Source organism: Mesoplodon mirus (assembly GCF_964341445.2).
Source record: "Mesoplodon mirus genome assembly, chromosome: 19".
Classification (NCBI taxonomy): Eukaryota; Metazoa; Chordata; class Mammalia; order Artiodactyla; family Ziphiidae; genus Mesoplodon; species Mesoplodon mirus.
The window spans coordinates 18625300-18646879 of NC_138995.1; the positions used below are offsets into that span (position 1 = coordinate 18625300).

General features: G+C 43.8%; 1 protein-coding gene across 1 annotated transcript in view; it reads right to left on the bottom strand.

The window, feature by feature from the left end:
- PRMT7 (protein arginine methyltransferase 7) overlaps positions 1–17864 on the bottom strand; it is a 50997-nt gene extending 33133 nt beyond the window's left edge. Inside the window, exons 1-2 of the mRNA XM_082607285.1 lie at positions 17743–17864; positions 14903–14939 (exon numbers count right to left, since the gene is read on the bottom strand). Of these exons, the coding sequence (XP_082463411.1) occupies positions 14903–14939; positions 17743–17837 (132 nt within the window). The 5' untranslated portion in view covers positions 17838–17864. The remainder of the gene's footprint in view (positions 1–14902; positions 14940–17742) is intronic.
- Positions 17865–21580: the final 3716 nt, after the last annotated feature.

Consider the following 21580-nt stretch of genomic DNA (forward strand, 5'->3'; position numbering starts at 1 on the left):
TCAGAGGTCTGAGCACTAGCCTCACAGGACCTCTCCTCCACACATCTAGGTTCTGGAAATGCCAGTCTTCTCCCTTTGTGTCCCCAGCCCTAGGAAAGGGGACTGCTTCCTGCAATTACTATCACTAGGCTACCCTGGTGCCTCCCAGCCCTCCCACACCTGTGTAACCAATTCCCTCTATTAAATTCCCTCTGTTGAAATATGTATCATTGCTTTTGGTCTCCTCACTGGACTCTAACTCATACAGCTTCCTGGGCTAAAAAATATATTCCTCTCACAAAATCATTTCTTCCTTTTTAGTTCTGCTCCTTAGTAGCTTAAGCAGACACATTTTTTCCTCTATAAGAGTTTGGTTGATTAAGTACCCTGACCCTTCTGTTGAAAATAACTAAAAATGATGGGGGAAATATATGTAAATCTGTTTAAATGCACTGATGACCTTGCCAAGTCAGTAAGCAATATTAAGAGGCCAAACATGGACTTCCCTGGTGGTCCAGTGGTTAAGAATCCGTCTTCCAATGCAGGGGACATGGGTTCAATCCCTGGTCAGGGAAATAAGATCCCACATGCTGAGGGGCAATTAAGCCCATGCGCTGCAACTACTGAGCACACGGGCCACAACTAGAGAGAAGCCCACGTGCCACAATGAAGATCCCGCGTGCCGCAACTAAGACCTGTCACAGCCATACATACATACATACATACATACATACATAAATATTAAAAAAAAAAAAAGAGGCCAAACACCTAGAAGTGGATTCACCTGAGTTGAGCCTTAAGATGACTCCCCTACCAGCTGACACCTTGATCACAGCCTATAAGAGACCCAGAGGCAGGGAACTCAAGCTAAGCTGAGTCCAGATTTCTGACCCACAAAAACTGTGAGATATGGACTTCCCTGGTGGCACAGTGGTTAAGAATCTGCCTGCCAATGCAGGTTCGAGTCCTGGTCTGGGAAGATTCCATGTGCCGTGAAGCAACTAAGCCTGTGTGCCACAACTACTGAGCCTGTGCTCTAGAGCCCAAGAGCCACAACTATTGAGCCCTCATGCCACAACTACTGAAGGCTGCACGCCTAGAGCCCGTGCTCAACAAGACAAGCCACCACAATAAGAAGCCCATGCACTGCAGTGAACAGTAGCCCCTGCTCGCCACAACTAGAGAAAGTCCACACGCAGCAACGAAGACACAAAGCAGCCAAAAATAAAATTAATTAACTTTTAAAAAAGTGAGATAACTCTTTTTTTTTTTTTTTTTTTTGCGGTACGTGGGCCTTTCACTGTTGTGGCCTCTCCGTTGTGGAGCACAGACTCCGCACGCGCAGGCTCAGCGGCCATGGCTCACGGGCCCAGCCGCTCCGCGGCACGTGGAATCTTCCTGAACCGGGGCACGAACCCATGTCCCCTGCATCGGCAGGCGGACTCTCAACCACTGCGCCACCAGGGAAGCCCGAGATAACTCTTTTTTTTTTTTTTTTTTTTTTTTTTTTTTTTTTCTGCAGGGTTTTTATCATAAATGGGTGTTGAATTTTGTCGAAAGCTTTCTCTGCATCTATTGAGATGATCATATGGTTTTTCTCCTTCAATTTGTTAATATGGTGTATCACGTTGATTGATTTGCGTATATTGAAGAATCCTTGCATTCCTGGAATAAACCCCACTTGATCATGGTGTATGATCCTTTTAATGTGCTGTTGGATTCTGTTTGCTAGTATTTTGTTGAGGATTTTTGCATCTATGTTCATCAGTGATATTGGCCTGTAGTTTTCTTTCTTTGTGACATCCTTGCCTGGTTTTGGTATCAAGGTGATGGTGGCCTCGTAGAATGAGTTTGGGAGTGTTCCTCCCTCTGCTATATTTTGGAAGAGTTTGAGAAGGATAGGTGTTAGCTCTTCTCTAAATGCTTGATAGAATTCGCCTGTGAAGCCATCTGGTCCTGGGCTTTTGTTTGTTGGAAGATCTTTAATCACAGTTTCAATTTCAGTGCTTGTGATTGGTCTGTTCATATTTTCTATTTCTTCCTGATTCAGTCTTGGCAGGTTGTGCATTTCTAAGAATTTGTCCATTTCTTCCAGGTTGTCCATTTTATTGGCATAGAGTTGCTTATAGTAATCTCTCATGATCTTTTGTATTTCTGTAGTGTCAGTTGTTACTTCTCCTTTTTCATTTCTAATTCTATTGATTTGAGTCTTCTCCCTTTTTTTCTTGATGAGTCTGGCTAATGGTTTATCAATTTTGTTTATCTTCTCAAAGAACCAGCTTTTAGTTTTATTGATCTTTGCTATCGTTTCCTTCATTTCTTTTTCATTTATTTCTGATCTGATTTTTATGATTTCTTTCCTTCTGCTAACTTTGGGATGTTTTTGTTCTTCTTTCTCTAATTGCTTTAGGTGCAAGGTTAGGTTGTTTATTCGAGATGTTTCCTGTTTCTTAAGGTGGGATTGTATTGCTATAAACTTCCCTCTTAGAACTGCTTTTGCTGCATCCCATAGGTTTTGGGTCGTCGTGTCTCCATTGTCATTTGTTTCTAGGTATTTTTTAATTTCCTCTTTGATTTCTTCAGTGATCACTTCGTTATTAAGTAGTGTATTGTTTAGCCTCCATGTGTTTGTATTTTTTACAGCTCTTTTCCTGTAATTGATATCTAGTCTCATAGCATTGTGGTCGGAAAAGATACTTGATACAATTTCAATTTTCTTAAATTTACCAAGGCTTGATTTGTGACCCAAGATATGATCTATCCTGGAGAATGTTCCATGAGCACTTGAGAAAAATGTGTATTCTGTTGTTTTTGGATGGAATGTCCTATAAATGTCAATTAAGTCCATCTTGTTTAATGTATCATTTAAAGCTTGTGTTTCCTTATTTATTTTCATTTTGGATGATCTGTCCATTGGTGAAAGTGGGGTGTTAAAGTCCCCTACTATGATTGTGTTACTGTCGATTTCTCCTTTTATGGCTGTTAGTATTTGCCTTATGTATTGAGGTGCTCCTATGTTTGGTGCATAAATATTTACAATTGTTATATCTTCTTCTTGGATCGATCCCTTGATCATTATGTAGTGTCCTTCTTTGTCTCTTCTAGTAGTCCTTATTTTAAAGTCTATTTTGTCTGATATGAGAATTGCTACTCCAGCTTTCTTTTGGTTTCCATTTGCATGGAATATCTTTTTCCATCCCCTTACTTTCAGTCTGTATGTGTCTCTAGGTCTGAAGTGGGTCTCTTGTAGACAGCATATAGATGGGTCTTGTTTTTGTATCCATTCAGCCACTCTGTGTCTTTTGGTGGGAGCATTTAGTCCATTTACATTTAAGGTAATTATCGATATGTATGTTCCTATTCCCATTTTCTTAATTGTTTTGGGTTCATTATTGTAGGTATATTCCTTCTGTTGTGTTTCTTGCCTAGAGAAGTTCCTTTAGCATTTGTTGTAAAGCTGGTTTGGTGGTGCTGAACTCTCTCAGCTTTTGCTTGTCTGTAAACGTTTTAATTTCTCCATCAAATCTGAATGAGATCCTTGCTGGGTAGAGTAATCTTGGTTGCAGGTTTTTCTCCTTCATCACTTTAAGTATGTCCTGCCACTCCCTCCTGGCTTGTAGAGTTTCTGCTGAGAGATCAGCTGTTATCCTGATGGGGATTCCCTTGTGTGTTATTTGTTGTTTTTGCCTTGCTGCTTTTAATATGATTTCTTTGTGTTTAATTTTTGACAGTTTGATTAATATGTGTCTTGGCGTATTTCTCCTTGGATTTATTCTGTATGGGACTCTCTGTGCCTCCTGGACTTGATTAACTATTTCCTTTCCCATATTAGGGAAGTTTTCAACTATAATCTCTTCAAATATTTTCTCAGTCCCTTTCTTTTTCTCTTCTTCTTCTGGAACCCCTATAATTCGAATGTTGGTGCGTTTAATGTTGTCCCAGAGGTCTCTGAGACTGTCCTCTGTTCTTTTCATTCTTTTTTCTTTATTTTGCTCTGCAGCAGTTATTTCCACTATTTTATCTTCCACCTCACTTATCCGTTCTTCTGCCTCAGTTATTCTGCTATTGAGCCCATCTAGAGTATTTTTTATTTCATGTATTGTGTTTTTAATCGATGCTTGATTCATCTTTAGTTCTTCTAGGTCCTTGTTAACTGTTTCTTGCATTTTGTCTATTCTATTTCCAAGATTTTGGATCTGGGAAATAGAATCTTGGATCATCTTTACCATCATTATTCTGAATTCTTTTTCAGGTAGAGTGCCTATTACCTCTTCATTTGTTAGGTCTGGTGGGTTTTTATCTTGCTCCTTCTCCTGCTGTGTGTTTTTCTGTCTTCTCATTTTGCTTATGTTACTGTGTTTGGGGTCTCCTTTTTGCAGGCTGCAGGTTCGTAGTTCCTGTTGTTTTTGGTGTCTGTCCCCAGTGGCTAAGGTTGGTTTAGTGGGTTGTGTAGGCTTCCTGGTGGAGGGGACTAGTGCCTGTGTTCTGGTGGATGAGGCTGGATCTTGTCTTTCTGGTGGGCAGGTCCACGTCTGGTGGTGTGTTTTGGGGTGTCTGTGGACTTTTTATGATTTTAGGCCACCTCTCTGCTAATGGGTGGCGTTGTGTTCCTGTCTTGCTAGTTGTTTGGCTTAGGGTGTCCAGCACTGTAGCCTGCTGGTCGTTGAGTGAAGCTGGGTGCTGGTGTTGAGATGGAGATCTCTGGAAGATTTTCGCCGTTTGATATTATGTGGAGCTGGGAGGTCTCTTGTGGACCAGTGTCCTGAAGTTGGCTCTCCCACCTCAGAGGCACAGCACTGACTCCGGGCTCCTCAATTTGGGATGATGTGTTGTCTATTCATGTATTCCACAGATGCAGGGTACATCAAGTTGATTGTGGAGCTTTAATCCGCTGCTTCTGAGGCTGCTGGGAGAGGTTTCCCTTTCTCTTCTTTGTTCTCACAGCTCCTGGGTCTCAGCTTTGGATTTGGCCCCGCCTCTGCGTGTAGGTCGCCGGAGGGCGTCTGTTCTTCGCTCAGATAGGACAGGGTTAAAGGAGCAGCCTCTTCGGGGACTCTGGCTCACTCAGGCCGGGCGGGAGGGAGGGGCACGGAGTGCGGGGCGAGCGGCAGAGGTCGGCGTGACGTTGCACCAGCCCGAGGCGCGCCGTGCGTTCTCCCAGGGAAGCCGCCCCTGGATCCCGGGACCCCGGCAGTGGCGGGCTGCACAGGCTCCCGGAAGGGCGGTGTGGGCAGTGACCTGCGCTCGCACACAGGCTTCTTGGCGGCGGCAGCAGCAGCCCCAGCGTCCCACGCCTGTCACTGGGCTCCGCGCTTTCAGTCGCGACTCGCGCCCGTCCGTGGAGCCCCTTTAAGCAGCGCTCTTAATCCCCTCTCCTCGCGCACCAGGAAACCAAGAGGGAAGAAAAAGTCTCTTGCCTCTTCGGCAGCTCCAGAGTTTTCCCGGACTCCCTCCCGGCTAGCTGTGGCACATTAGCCCCCTTCAGGCTGAGTTCTCGCCGCCAGCCCCAGTCCTCTCCCTGCGCTCTGACCGAAGCCCGAGCCTCAGCTTTCAGCGCTGCGCGCCCCGGCGGGCAAGCAGACAAGCCTCTCGGGCTAGTGAGAGCCGCTCGGCACCGATCCTCTGTGTGCGTATCTCTCCGCTTTGCCCTACCCAGGTATGTGGGGAGTTTCTTGCCTTTTGGGAGGTCTGGGGTCTTCTGCCAGCGTTCAGTAGGTGTTCTGTAGGAGTTGTTCCACGTGTAGCTGTATTTCTGTTGTATCCGTGGGGAGGAAGGTGATCTCCGCGTCTTACTCTTCCGCCATCTTACCCCCCGAGATAACTCTTTAAGCCATTAAATTTGGGGATAATTTGTTATGCAGTAGAAAATGAATACAGGGCTATATTTTGATACAGGACTGGTATCAAAAAGGGAAATATTCTCTGACCACAGTACAATCAAGTTAGAAATCTCAATAACAAAAATGTAACTAAAGAAAAAAGTTTTTTTTTTTTTGCGGTACTCGGGCCTCTCACTGTTGTGGCCTCTCCCGTTGCGGAGCACAGGCTCCGGACGCGCAGGCTCAGCGGCCATGGCTCATGGGCCCAGCAGCTCCGTGGCATGTGGGATCCTCCCAGACTGGGGCATGAACCCGTGTCCCCTGCATTGGCAGGCGGACCCTCAACCACTGCGCCACCAGGGAAGCCCCAGAAAAAAAGATTTTTGAACATTAAGAAATTTTAAACTCACAGGTGAAAGACTAAAGCAAAAGGGAATTAGAAAATATCTAGGGGGCTTCCCTGGTGGCGCAGTGGTTGGGAGTCCACCTGCTGATGCAGGGGACACAGGTTTGTGCCCCAGTCCGGGAGGATCCCACATGCCGCGGAGCGGCTGGGTCCGTGGGCCATGGCTGCTAGGCCTGCGCGTCCGGAGCCTGTGCTCTGCAACGGGAGAGGCCACAACAGAGAGGCCCGCGTACCGCAAAAAAAAAAAAACAAACCTATATATCAAAACTCATGGGATGGCTAGAGCAATATTTGGAGAGAAATGCATTAAAAAAAGACAAAAGATGAGACAGGCACTGCAAAATAAACTCCAAATGAGTAGATGAATAAAAATAATAAAGAATAATCAATGAATTAGGAAACAAATATAAAACAGAAATCAATGAAGATAAAATTTAGTTATTTCAAAAGACTAAAAACTTGAAGAACCTCTGGTAAGACCAGTCCAAAAAAGAAAAGGAAAAAAATGGTAAAGGAAGAAAAAGAAGTACAAGTAGCCAAAAACTGGGAACGAAGGGCAGGTGATGAGGTGGTGATATCAGTATATATGCTGCAGAGATTAAAGAGTCCACCGGGGGGTACTTCCCTGGTGGTGCAGTGGTTAAGAATCTGCCTGCCAATGCAGGGACACAGGTTTCATCCCTGGTTCAGGAAGATCCCACATGCCGTGGAGCAACTAAGCCCACGTGCCACAACTACTGAAGCCTTAGTGCCCTAGAGCCTGAGTGCCACAACTACTGAAGCCCACACTCCTAGAGCCCATGCTCCGCAATAAGAGAAGCCACTGCAATGAGAAGCCCGCGCACCGCAATGAAGAGTAGCCCCGACTCGCCGCAACTGGAGAAAGCCCACGTGCAGCAACAAAGACCCAATGCAACCGAATAAGTAAATAAATAAACAAAAGAGATTAAAGGATATTAAAAACAATCTTTAGCAAATAAATTCCCCAAAAATCAGATGAAGTGAACATTATATTAGAGATTCTATCCAACACATTAGAGCAAGAAAAAATGAAATAAGATCTAGATAGAAAGGAAGAAAATTATTAATCACATATAAGATGAGTGTGAAGAAAACCCAAAACACCTACAAATAATTATTAGAATTAAGAGAACTGAGAAAGATTACAGGATCCCAAATCAGTAAATAAAAAACAACTGAAATTCAGTATTATCAGCAATAGCTTTTAAACCCTTGGCAAAAGGAAGGATTTCTTAAATATGGGATAAAAAGCACCAGTCAATAAAGAAAATATAAGATAAATTTGACATTAAATTTAAGAACTTGTACTGTGGGAAAAAACGCCACAAACTAAGAGACCAGCAATACATATAACTGACAAATGGTTAGTACCCAGAATATATAAAGAATTCCTACAAATTACTAGCTGATAAAAGAGGAAACACGAATAGCCAACAAAAAATGAAAAAAGCTCACATTCAGCGGTGATCAGGGGAATGCAAATTAAAACTATAGTGAGAGACTAGTTCAATCCTACCAGATTGTCAGAGATGTAAAAATTGGTTAATACACAGGTCGTGAGAATGTAAATTGGCACGATTAGTTTGGAAAAGAATCTGACATTACCCATAGAGCTAAACACACCTGATGGCTGATGGCCAGCAATTCCATTCCCAGGTATACACACCTTAGAGGAAAGTACGCATATGCACCAGAGTACAGTTACTGGAATGTTCCAGGAAGCACTACTTACAATAGAAGGAAGCTGGAAACAACCCCAAAGCCTATCAGCAGAATGGGTAAGTAGTGATGTATTTACACAATGGAATCTGTACAGCGGTGAAAATGAATGAACTTACAGCTACCTGCAAAATGGATGAATCTCAAAAACAACGCTGAGCAAAAAGACAAGTCACAAAGAATAAACACATTATGACTCCATTGTGTAAAGTTCAAAAACAGGCAAAACTAAGAATTTATATTTTAAGGACATGTAGTAGGTGGTAAAACTATAAAGAAAAGCAAGAGAGTGATACAAAATTCAAGACAGTGGAAACTTCTGGAAGGAGGAAAACAAATGCAATCAAGGAACACATAAGGAATTCCAAGTAATGGTAATGTTCCATTTCCTAAGCTAAGTAGTGAGTCTATGAGCATTTGTTTTATTATTCTTCTTTTTTTTTTTTTTTTTTTTTTTTTTTTCTTTTTGCGGTATGCGGGCCTCTCACTGTTGTGGCCTCTCCCGTTGCGGAGCACAGGCTCCGGACGCGCAGGCCCAGCGGCCATGGCTCACGGGCCCAGCCGCTCCGCGGCATATGGGATCCTCCCAGACCGGGGCACGAACCCGCATCCCCTGCATCGGCAGGCGGACTCTCAACCACTGCGCCACCAGGGAGGCCCCTATTATTCTTCTTTAAACTATACATATACATTTTATACTGTTTTGTGTGTCTATGTTATAACAAAAAGGTTTTTAAAGAATACGAATAGTACTAGACTTTAAAATGTCAAAGCCTTTAAAATAGTACTAGACTTAAAAAGAAAATGGAGTGATAATGTCAAAATTCTTAAGTGATTTCCAAACTAGAATCCAGCCTTAAGTGTGAGGATAGAATACAGAAGTTTTTGGATAAGCCAAGTCTCAAAAATCTTACTTCCCACGAACGCTCTCACAGGAAAGTGAGAAAGGATGAGCTTCACCCAAGAGGGAGGGAACCAAAGAGGAATACATGGTATCCAGGAAATGGAGGACCCAATAAAAAAAGAGGAATGAAGGAAGTCTACAGACAATAAACAAGAATCCCAGGACGACAGATACACAGCAGGTCTAGAAGGCACCCAGTCCAGACTGGAGCAGGGCAAAATGATCCCAGAGACAATCTCCAAGAAGATGAAACTGACAGAATAGCTGACTGTTTTGACCTTTCCTTCAGAAAGGAAATTTATACTACTGGGAGAAAGTTTGGGCATAAAAGGATGAGTACATAGAAAACAAAGCAAGGGAATTCCCTGGCAGCCCAGTGGTTAGGACGCCACGCTTTTACTGCCGAGGGCGCGGGTTCGATCCCTAGTCGGGGAACTTAAGATCCTGCAAGCAGCAAGGCGTGGCCAAAAAAGAAAGAAAACAAAGCAAAAATAAGATATTAATAAAGAGTTATTCAAGAAAGAAAAAGCAATCAAAGTACATCACATAGCTCAACTGTGAACAGTGTTTACACATGCCTAATAAAGTCAACATACGATTTTAACATGCACATTTATGTGTTTACCCCATTACAATCCATCAAAAGGAGGTATTATCGTTATCCCTATTTTACAGATGAGAAAACAGAGGCACAAAGAATTTAAGTGACTTGTCTACTGAAACACTGAATATTAATTTAGCAAAAATTATAACTACATTGGGACAAATGGAGAACGAGTGGGAAGGAGGAGCTGAAAGAATACTAAACTCTCAGCTCTCACAGTGGGAAGTCAATAGATAAGTTATTTAGATCTGGAAGTAAACAGAAAACAGCTCAAAGAAAAGAAATGAGGTTGCCTCTGAAGGTAACCATTAAAAGGTACTGTCTGGGGGATGATACACCAGGAGACTGCTTTTTTTTTTTAAAATAAATTTATTTGTTTATTTATTTATCTTTGGCTGTGTCGGGTCTTCGTTGCTGAGCGCAGGCTTTCTCTAGTTGCAGTGAGCGGGGGCTACTCTTCGTTGCGGTGCCCGGGCTTATCATTGCGGTTGCTTCTCTTGTTGTGGAGCACGGGCTCTAGACGCACAGGCTTCAGTAATTGTGGCTCGTGGGCTCTAGAGTGCAGGCTCAGTAGTTGTAGCTCATGGGCTTAGCTGCTCCGCGGTATGTGAGATCTTCCCGGACCAGGGCTCAAACCTGTGTCCCCTGCATTGGCAGGCGGGTTCTTAACCACTGTGCCACCAGGGAAGTCCCCCCCCTTTTTTTTTAAACGGGGTGTTTTTGTATGTGTGTGTGTATTCTGTCTACCCAATTTTATTTTATTTATTTATTTATTTATTAGAAATTATTTTTTATTTATTTATTTTTTGGCTGTGTTGGGTCTGTTGCTGCACGCAGGCTTTCTCTAATTGCAGCAAGCGGGGGCTACTCTTCGTTGCAGAGCGCGGGCTTCTCATTGTGGCGGCTTCTCTTGCTGCGGAGCACAGGCTCTAGGCGCACAGGCTCCAGCAGTTGTTGCTCATGGGCTCAGTAGTTGTGGCTTGCGGGTTCTAGAGCACAGGCTCAGTAGTTGTGGCGCACAGGCTTAGTTGCTCCGCGGCATGTGGGATCTTCCCCAGACCAGGGCACAAACCTGTGTCCCCTGCATTGGCAGGCGGATTCTTAACCACTGCACCACCAGGGAAGCCCTGAGACTGCTATTTTCACAATAAGCCTCACAGAAATATTTGACTCCTAAAGTAACTGCATTTATGCTTTGGATAAAATCAGTATGTCATTTTATGTTATGTACTTTTTACCACGATGAAAGAAAAAAAAAAGTTAAAAAAAAACAGGATGGCAACTGTTAGAACTGTTGAACTAGGAAAATCAACATCAAATACACCATATCCCCAAAAAGCAGGAGGGCACAGTTTTGTGTAGCTGTGCCTGTGGGGTAACAAGAAAGAGAGTGGGACCAGGAGCTGGCCTGGGAGTTTCAGTGAGCTGATCACCTGAGAACCCTAATTAGTAGCATCCTCAAAGGTAAACCAGGGCCCGCATATGTTCCAAATTAATAACGCTCATTAAATTAGCTATCACTTTTTAATTATCTAACTTTGAATCTAGAAAAATGGTGCAGATGAACCGGTTTGCAGGGCAGAAACAGAGACACAGATGTAGAGAACAAACGTATGGACACCAAGAGGGGCAAGTGGCAGGGGGTGGGGGGGTGGGGATGAATTGGGAGACTGGGATTGACATGTATACACTAATATGTATAAAATAGATAACTAATAAGAACCTGCTGTATATAAAATAAATAAAATTAATTATCCAACTTTAAAGCTACTATTGGAGCCCTCTTAAAAGGCAATTGGTAGTATCTAACAAGAGTCCTGGGCTTCTCTGGTGGCGCAGTGGTTGAGAGTCCGCCTGCTGATGCAGGGGACGTGGGTTCGTGCCCCGGTCCCGGAAGATCCCACATGCCACAGAGAGGCTAGGCCCGTGAGCCATGGCCGCTGAGCCTGCGCGTCCGGAGCCTGTGCTCCGCAATGGGAGAGGCCACAACAGTGAGAGCCCCACGTACCGCAAAAAAAAAAAAAAAGAGTCCTACCTGATGTTCAAAACCCTAGACTACACCAAAAAAGATATTCGAATAGCAAATAAGCACATGAAACGACATTTGACATCATTAGCCATTAGAAAAAAATGGAAATTAAAACTACAAAGATAGGGACTTCCCTGGTGGCACAGTGGTTAAGAGTCTGCCTGCCAATGCAGGGGACACGGGTTCGAGCCCTGGTCTAGGAAGATTCCACATGCCGTGGAGCAGCTAAGCCCGTGTGCCACAACTACTGAGCCTGCACTCTAGAGCCCATGTGCCACAACTACTGAGCCTGAGTGCTGCAACTACTGAAGCCTGTGTGCCTAGAGCCCGTGCACCGCAACGAAGAGTAGCCCCCACTCGCCGCAACTAGAGAAAGCCCACGTACAGCAACGAAGATCCAAGGCAGCCAAAAATAAATTAATTAATTAATTTTAAAAAATGTATAAGAGTAGAATTGCTGGGTCTATATGTTAAGTGTACATTATTTAACTTTGTAGTTTTTTTAAATTTATTTATTTATTTTTGGCTGCCTTGGGTCTTCGTCACTGCGTGCAGGCTTTCTCTAGTTGCGGCGAGCGGGGGCTACTCTTCGTTGTGGTGTACGGGCTTCTCACTGTGGTGGCTTCTCTTGTCATGGAGTACAGGCTCTAGGCACGCAGGCTTCAGTAGTTGTGGCACTTGGGCTCAGCAGTTGTGGCACGTGGGCTCTAGAGCGCAGGCTCAGTAGTTGTGGCACACAGGCTTACCTGCTCCACGGCATGTGGGATCTTCCCGAACCAGGGCTCGAACTCGTGTCCCCTGCATTGGCAGGCAGACTCTTAACCACTGAGCCACCAGGGAAGTCCCTCTTATACATTTTCTGAAAGAAATAAAAACATGTCCATACAAAGACTTATATGTGAACGTTCAAAACAAAACTATTCAAAAATAGACAAAAACTGGAAACAATCCAAATGTCTGTTAATTGGTAAATGGATAAAACATGGTATATCCATATAATGGAGTATTACTCAGTAATAAAAAGGAATGGATATTGGGACTCCCCTGGAGGTCCAGTGGTTAATACTCCGTGCTCCCAGTGCAGGGGGCGTGGGTTCAATCTTTGGTCGGGGAATTAAGATCCCACATGCTACATAGCATGGCCAAAAAAAAGAAAAAGAAAAAAAAAGTAATGGATATTGACACATTCAACATGAATGACCCTCAAATGATGAATGAAGGGAGAAAGACACATAAGACTATATATCGTATGATTCCATTTAGATGAAATTTCTAGAAAAGGCAAAACTATAGAGACAGAAAACCTATCAGTGGTTGCCTGGCGGGTGGGGGCAACCAGGGAGTTGGGTACCAGGATTGATTACAAACAAACAAGAAATAATTTTATGGGATAATGGAAGTGTTTTAAAACAACAACAGGACTTCCCTGGTGGCAGAGTGGTTAGGAATCTGCCTGTTAATGCAGGCGACATGGGTTCTAGCCCTGGTCCAGGAAGATCCCACATGCCACGGAGCAACTAACCTGTGCGCCACAACTACTGAGCCTGTGCTATAGAGCCTGTGAGCCACAACTACCGAGCCTGCATGTCACAACTACTGAGCCCGCATGCCTAGAGCCCATGCTCCACAACAAGAGAAACCACCGCAGTAAGAAGCCCTCGCACCACAATAAAGAGTAGCCCCCACTCACTGCAACTAGAGAAAGCTCACGCGCAGTAACGAAGACCCAACACAGCCAATAAATAAATAAATAAATAAATAAATAAAACCTTACTAAAAAAAATAAAATAAAACAACAAAATGTGAGGCACCATGCAAAAGCATAAAGAAATGTGTTTTTCTTGACTCTGCCACTAACCAGCAACTTCTGACTCCATTTCCTCATGTGCAGAACTGGGGAGGGGAGAACAGAAGTTAGAGGTAAATAATGAAGAGTCAGGAATGTTCCACCAAGGAAGCTGAATTTTACCTCAAAAGCAGGGAGAGGGGCTTCCCTGGTGGCACAGTGGTTGGGAGTCCGCCTGCCGATGCAGGGGACGCGGGTTCGTGCCCCGGTCTGGGAAGATCCCACGTGCCGCGGAGCGGCTGGGCCTGTGAGCCATGGCCGCTGAGCCTGCGTGTCCGGAGCCTGTGCTCCGCAACCGGAGAGGCCACAACAGTGAGAGGCCCAAGTACCGCAAAAAACAAAAAAACAAAACAAAAAAAAGCAGGGAGAGGTCACTGAAGGGTTTTAACCAGAGGAGTAACATGGTCAGATGGGCATTTCAGAAAGACCCCTTGGGCTGCTGTATAGAGGAAGGAGAAGAGGGACCAACGCCAGTAAATGACGGCTGAGCAGGCAATGGGGTTGAAAGAACCATAGAATTTGATGACCAACTAACTACAGGCTCAGATAAGGAAAAGGGCGCCATCTGGCTTGGCTGACCAGATGGATGACAATGCCATTTGTCCAAATCCCCTGGAAGCTGGGTCAGAAAGGACCCTCACTGGAGATGACACTAAAATCAGAGAGGCTCACAGGCCCACGAGTCCAAGAAGAAGACCATTAAACTAGAAAGGATTAGTCAAAAGCCGGGAACAATATTTGTTCCACATTCTGTAATTCCCCAACAGCTCAGCAAAGGCACTCAGGTATTTGACAAAAATTAGAGAGGCACCTAGCCCCTCCCGTGGAGCCTACATACTAATGGTGCTGAAGGAGGTCCTTCTGTCATAGTGTTGCCAAGAAGTAGGCAAGCTGAGCAGTTAACCAGGGCTGGGTGAAGGAGACACCACCACCAACACAGCCTCATGACCAGCCCTGCCACGTTCCCTGATCTTTCTGCAGTGCACTGCTCAGTTTTTAAGTGTGGCCCTGCATCCTTCTACTTCAAGCCTCCCAATTTCTGAACCATCTGGATGAGGCTGACTAGTCAAGCACTCTGGTAGACCAGGAAATCCTGAGTTGCTAGCCATCATAAGACCAGAACTGTAACATTTACTCAAACCGACAAAGAAAACTCAGATGAAACAAAGGACAAAAGCTGAAATGTAATTCTGCAGTGAAAGCCAAATATGCTTTACAAAATACAGTCTGCAGTGACCTCTAGAGATTTTATTTTAAAATTACAAACTGACTATACAAGGTGAAACTGTGTAATTAAAGTATTTTTATCTAGAGATCATGGAAATCAGCTAGTATGGCCCACTCATTGTAAATTCTAATAAATGAGGTCTGCAGAGGTCCCATGTTTTCTCCAAGGTCACGCTCAAGTCAAAAACAGAGCAGGAAGTAGGACCCAGCTTCCTGATTTCCCAACCACTACACCGTACTGCCTCTCTGCATCATTCTAACATCATGTCTCTGGGGGAAGTTTTTAACCTTCTTGTAATGGAAGGTTTCAAACACCACATCAAGATAACAGTTTCCTTCTATACTTACCCTGTCTTTGTCATGCAGCATATCAGCATAGGATGACCTAAAAAAATAAAAAGACAGGTCAGAAACTTCTGCTAATAATGATAAACATCAACATATGAGAATATTCACATATATAAATATATTCTTTTATCAGATGGAACAAATATCCAGGCCCATTTTAAACTATTTTAATAGAGCTATAAGCTGTCATTCTCCCGTACTGCAGAAAAAAATCTCAGAGACAGATGTTTATTTTCAGTAAAGAATCTCGGACTAAAAATGCTGATAGTTAGCCCTGCCACGGTAATTCTATAGTCCTAGCATACTGATCATGTTGTACATCATACGATCTTTTCCTCAGGAACAGCTCAGACGTGTCCAATACTTTACATAATCTTGCATACATCTGTACATTGGGATGATCACAGATTTAACACTGGGGAGAGGAATTGGGGAAAGGGAAAGTATATGCCTGCTGTATATGTGAAGGGTATCATGCCTGGCACTTTCCCTTAGTTGTCATCAGGGACAACTAAGAAGCGTTCACCAAACTACAGGGAGGAGAGCTGCTTATCCATATTTTCTATCGTAGTAATTCACAAACTTGAAAAATCTCTGGCAGGGTCAGGATAAGCCCCCAGAACTCAATAGGCTCAGCCCAAAGATGCTTTCTGAGAATTCCAGGTGAGAGTTGAGGCACTCTCATTAAACAGAGGACCTCCAGCTTCGGGTCGACATCAGAATTAATGAAGAGCTTATTTTACATGCAGATTCCCACAATACACACAAAGAGCTTCTGATCTAGAAGATGGAGCTGGAGTCTGGAAATCTGCACTTGAACTGGTGCTCCAGGCAACTGTGACACAGGTATTTCATACTCTAAATTTTGAGGAACACTGCACCAAAAGCAAAGGCTTCTTATTTTTTTTAATGGCATACCAAGGTTTTTAACATTTGAACCCACCTGCGAGTGTTTAGTTGAAATCTGGTCCTTTCTACTTTTCTCCACCTTTTAAGGGGCATTTTCACTGCCCCATCTTCCCTGCCTCACACCCACTCACTCCCCTGACATCACTCTCCCTAAGCACCACCAGCTCACTCACATCACTAACATCCAGGATTTCTCTGACCCTGCTGGACACTCCCTCTTCCTGAAACGTTCTCTTCCTTTCTACTCTCTGGCCATACCCTCCTGGTTGTCTTGCCTCATCAGCTATTCCAGGATTCCTTCTCCAGCCCTCTACCTTTCACATTCTACACAATCTCTGAAAGCCTGCAATCTCTTCCAGTTTCAACTCTAACAACTGCAAACTGTCTCCAGACCCATATTTATCTGCCCAGTGGCATTTCCATCTGGATGTCCAAAGCCAGATACCTAATCTTCATCACCCCAACGACACCCATTCCTCCTGCGTTCTTCTCAAGAACAACAGTTCCATCCACCTAGTCACTCTAACCAGAAGTCTTGGTGCTTACTTAATTTTCTCTCTCTCCTTCCATCACTGCATCCAATGAGTTACCAAACTCAAGCTCTCTCAAAGCTTTTTCCTCCTCTCTCCACCTCCACTGTTTCAGCCTTGGGGTTGCAATATCCACCCAAATGCCCATATGGTTTTCACACTCTCCAACCCACTTTCCACACTGCTCTCAGGTTAATGTTCCAAAATGCAACCTAATCTTTTTTCTTCCCCATTTAATACCTCAATCACTCAGAAAATAACGTCCAAAATATTTAGAAAGAAAGTAATGTGTTTGAGCCCTGACTCTGTACCAGACATTGTATTTCATTCACTCATCAAATAACCGTAAGAAAAGGGTATTATATGCTGAGATACACATATTGTTATACTGAGGTATATACTGTTATACTGTATATGAGGCATATATTACCACACTGATCCTCAGAGAAGTTTAGTAGCTTGGCCAATGTCAAGCTACTTGACGTTAAGAAGTCAAGTAGCTTAAGAAGTGGCTAAACTAGAACTTATACAATCCGGTTCCTCTTCCTGCATTTTGCTACCACCAATTACAACATGACCCCTGCCTGCCTTTTCAGCATCCTCTCTCACCATAGCCCTAACTTTGCACCACACTCCAGCCACACTGACCTACTAGCCATTCCTCAAACTAGCTCACGTGGAAGTTTGCACACAATCCCTGCTGCTCAGAAAGCAATCTCCCTCCCTTTAGATTCAGGAAATCATTCACATATCGCCCTCCCAGCCCAGTTGGTTCTTGCTGCTTCCACGTACTTTTGTGCCCATTTCCAGTGACTTTTATCTCATGGTGTCATAATTTTTTATATGTCTGTCTATTCCACAAAACTGCATGTTCTTTGAGGATGAGAACCTTATCTTTGTCATTTTGGTATTCACAGCCTTAGCACGGTGTCATATGCACTTAATGATTGCTAAACAACAGTAACTCATTTACATACTTTTAAACATCCCTCCAAAGGAAAAAAAACCCTCATTTTTTCCCACTTTTTCCATTAAAGAGAATTTAACTATATGATAAATGTGCCACCATTTCAGTGACGCAAGTAAATAATTAAATTTCATAAACTCGTCTACTACTACTACTCCTACTACTGAACCTTGGGTCCTCTTTGGTCCACAGGACAGATCCTCGCGGACTCGGGTACAGCTGCCACAAACTGTCTGACTCTCCACACAGGCATAACTTTGACTAACTCCCACACAAACCTACTTAGCCGAGCACACCTGCTGGTGACCAACACCTGCCCTGATCAGAAGCACTGGGTGACAGCCTATTCCCCACTCAGACTGGATTCCAAGCCATCTGCTTTGAGATCAAGGGCCCCACCCAGCTGCAGCCAACTGTGGAAAAACCCTTGTTACCTTGCGATCTCCTGGTGGTAATCATAATGCTCATCCTCCTCCAGCCACTCCACAGATCCCGTGGTTGGGTTGGCCCGCCCACAGAAGACTTTCATGGTGCCAATTAGCTCCTCAGTTTTAGCATAGAAAAGCAGCCTTGCCAGCTGCTTGTAGACAGGTCTGATCGTCAGAAATCTCTTCAAATTGTAATGACCAAAAATGTAGAGGAAAAAAAAAAAAAGAAATCAAGAAATAGACAAAAATGTCAGAGCCACTGAAAATATTTGTTAATCAGCATTTTAATCTTTCCAGCAGAGTTACTTGGTTTTATATTCAGCACATAACATCAAATACTATTAAGACAAAAACTCAGAAAGCTATCTGGAAACTTCAGCAGTCCTCAATGATTCCAATAGGGTCAAATGAGCCTTACAGGTGCACCTGAGTACAGCCTCAGGTGAAGGCAGGTAAGAAGAGAAATAATGCAAAGGAAAGGGCTAGAAGGAAAGGAGAACACAAAGAGATTGTGGTGGTGGTAAACGAGTGTCACCAATACTGCCTCAGAAAGGTAAACATTTAGTTTAAGGAAAAATACAAAGAAAAAGCAATTCAAACCAACAAAGAAACCTCACCCGAACAAATCAGAGCTATATGCAAACATGGCTAATCCCAGGAATATAACATTGAGCCAAAAAAGAAGCAAATCACAGAATACAAATGATTCCATTCATATGAAATTTATAACTATTCAATATAGAACAATATATTCTTCAGGGATCACACTAAAAAGCATGGCAGGGAATGAGGATAGTGGTTACCTCTAAGAGGGAGGGGAAAAGGATGGAATCAACGAGGGCCACACAAGGGACTTCAAAAGTAACAGTATTGTTATTTTTCTAAAACTGGGTGGTGGGGGCTTCCCTGGTGGCGCAGTGGTTAAGAATCCGCCTGCCAATGCAGGGGACACGGGTTCAAGCCCTGGTCCGGGAAGATCCCACATGCCGCGGAGCAACGAAGCCTGTGCGCCACAACTGCCGAAGCCCGTTAGCTACAACTACTGAGCCCGCGAGCTGCAACTACTGAAGCCCACGCGCCTAGAGCCGGTGCTCTGCAGCAAGAGAAGCCACCGCAATGAGAAGCCCGCGCACTGCAACGAAGAGTAGCCCCCGCTCGCCGCAACTAGAGAAAGCCCACACGCAGCAACGAAGATCCAACACAGCCAAGGTAAATAAATTTTTTTTAAAAAATTTAAAATTAAAAAAACCGGGTGGTGGGAATACAGGTGTCCATGATATTGTCATTCTTTATGCCTCACTATTTTTTATGATTACTTATCCACTCCATATTCAATTTTAAAAACAATTTTTAAAAACCTTTCTCCGGGCTTCCCTGGTGGCGCAGTGGTTGAGAATCTGCCTGCTAATGCAGGGGACACGGGTTCAAGCCCTGGTCTGGGAAGATCCCACATGCCACGGAGCAACTGGGCCCGTGAGCCACAACTACTGAGCCTGCGCGTCTGGAGCCTGTGCTCCGCAACAAGAGAGGCCGTGATGGTCAGAGGCCCGCGCACTGCGATGAAGAGTGGCCCCCACTTGCCACAACTGGAGAAAGCCCTTGCACAGAGGCGAAGATCCAATACAGCAAAAATAAATAAATTAAAAAAAAAAAAAAAAAAACCTTTCTCCGTCTGAAAAGAAAACAAAGCCTTCAAATAAATGTCACCAGATGCATATCTTATATGGCCTGTTTCTCCAAAGAGATCTATTTCTGAGAGATAAACACCAAAGCTCAAAGTCTGAAAATACTTCTCAGCAGATATGGCCTCTCACAGTGTCCTCCCTCTTATCATTCAGAAAACAGCAAGTGTTCCACACTCCCCTTCATTTCTTGATAAACACTGATCCATCATCAGGAAACCTTAGAAAGAATGCCTACTCCACAGGACCCTAAACATTCCTAAGGCATTTTACTGGCAAGAGTTACTTTCTTTTGAAGTTATCTAAACTAAGTAAACACTGAATTCTTACACTAGAGGATGGAGAACAACCTTTTCTGAAAAGACTCAGGCAGTCACTGGACTGGTTCAAAGTAGTCAACTTGTCCTTCAGTAAAACTCTACCTCTAACTCTACTTCAGCATATCTATTCTCTAATTTAGTCGCTCTCAAGCTTTCTGACAACCCCAGTAAGGAATATGCTTTACCTTGAGACACAACATACACACGCACATGTAAAGTTTCACAAAACAATACTTAGTCTTCCTGTAGGCAAGACCCTCTGATATAGTCCACTGTATTTAATTTTTATTTTTTATGCTGGTCACGATCCACTAAATTGATTTAATAACTCACCAAAGGGTTGCAACCTACAGTTTGAAAAGCGCTGCTACAATCAGCTCTGCACACCTCTAATACTTATTATTAAAAGACAGAGTATCTAGCACTACCATAATATGTAATATGCTTTAGATAACCGTGTCCAACAAATGCTGTAGTAGACAAAAGTTTAAAAGATGGGTAGGATTTAGGTGGGTGAGGAGAGGGAGAAAGCACTTCACCAGATTAGAAAGGCTTAGACAATCATGCACAGTGAACTAATCCGTTTAGCGGAAGTTTCACTGAACAAGGAGTCAAACATGTTGGTGGGGTCCATATTGTGAAGAGTCCTGAAACCCTTATCCTGTGGTCCATGTGGAATCAACCATAAAGTCACTTAAAGGTTAAGAGTATAGTAAAGAACTGTAATTTATGGAATTCCCTTTTCATCTATGATGTTGCAGAGGCTGTAACTAGGACCAGTGTCTTTTCAGATCTGTAGAGAAGTCACTGGTTTCATATAAGTCTAAATAAATGCTTGAGGACAGGAACCATGTCCTGTAACCTCTCTGGGTGAACACTAAACATCTTCTATGGATGAATCTCTTCGTATTATTAGGACTTGTCCTCTCCAAGAAGGAGCCCATACTCCAGATTGAGGATACTCTAACCTCCTCCTCATTCTCCAAGAGCTGTGAACTCACACGGTTAATGGAAATCACCATGCCAAGCCCTAATTACTTTACTAGTCAGATTTCAGGGCAGACGTCTGGTTCATTTATTCAAAATTTACTAGGCACCTTCTGTATGCCAGGCACTGTATTAGGACTAGAGGACTATCATAAACAATACAGAGGAGGTCCTTGTCCTCCAAGAATTTACAGACCCTAATGGGGGAAAGAGAGTAAATATATACAATTAAAGACTACCTGAGGGCAAGAAACCTGAGGGCAAGAAAGGAAATATACAGGGCGCTATGAAAGAGAATAACAAAGTTATGGAAAGCCTCTCTGAGGAAAAGGGCATCTAAGTTGAGGCCTACAGAAAAACCCAGGTTAAAAGCTGTGAAAGTGCAATGCTCGTATTTCAGGAATCCTTACCCCAACTTTTCCAAGAAAAGGTCCTAAGATGTAAAGAACTAGGTGCAGAGTGACAAAAGCATGAGTGACTGAAGCACTTTGAGCAGAAGAAATGATGGGCGACTAGGGGTGGGCTTCTGCAATGTCGGCTGCGGAAAAGTGTTTGGACTTTGTTCTAAATGCACTGGGAGCCACTCAAGGGTTTTAAGCAAAAGAGTATCTACGTTGGATGTACGCTTTTACAGGGCCGCTCTGGCCAGTGTGTGGTAGACAGACTGGTTTCCAACTACTGAGATTTCCAACTACTGAGAATACTGTGACTGGGAAAGACCAGTGAGCCAGGGAACCGTGGCCCAGTCGGGGCGCGATGGCAGGAGCTCCGTTAAGATTGCGGCGCGGGTCTCTATCGCTGAAGGGAGAGGCACCAAGTACTATGATAAAGGTCCCGGCGGAGGTGCTCAGTCAC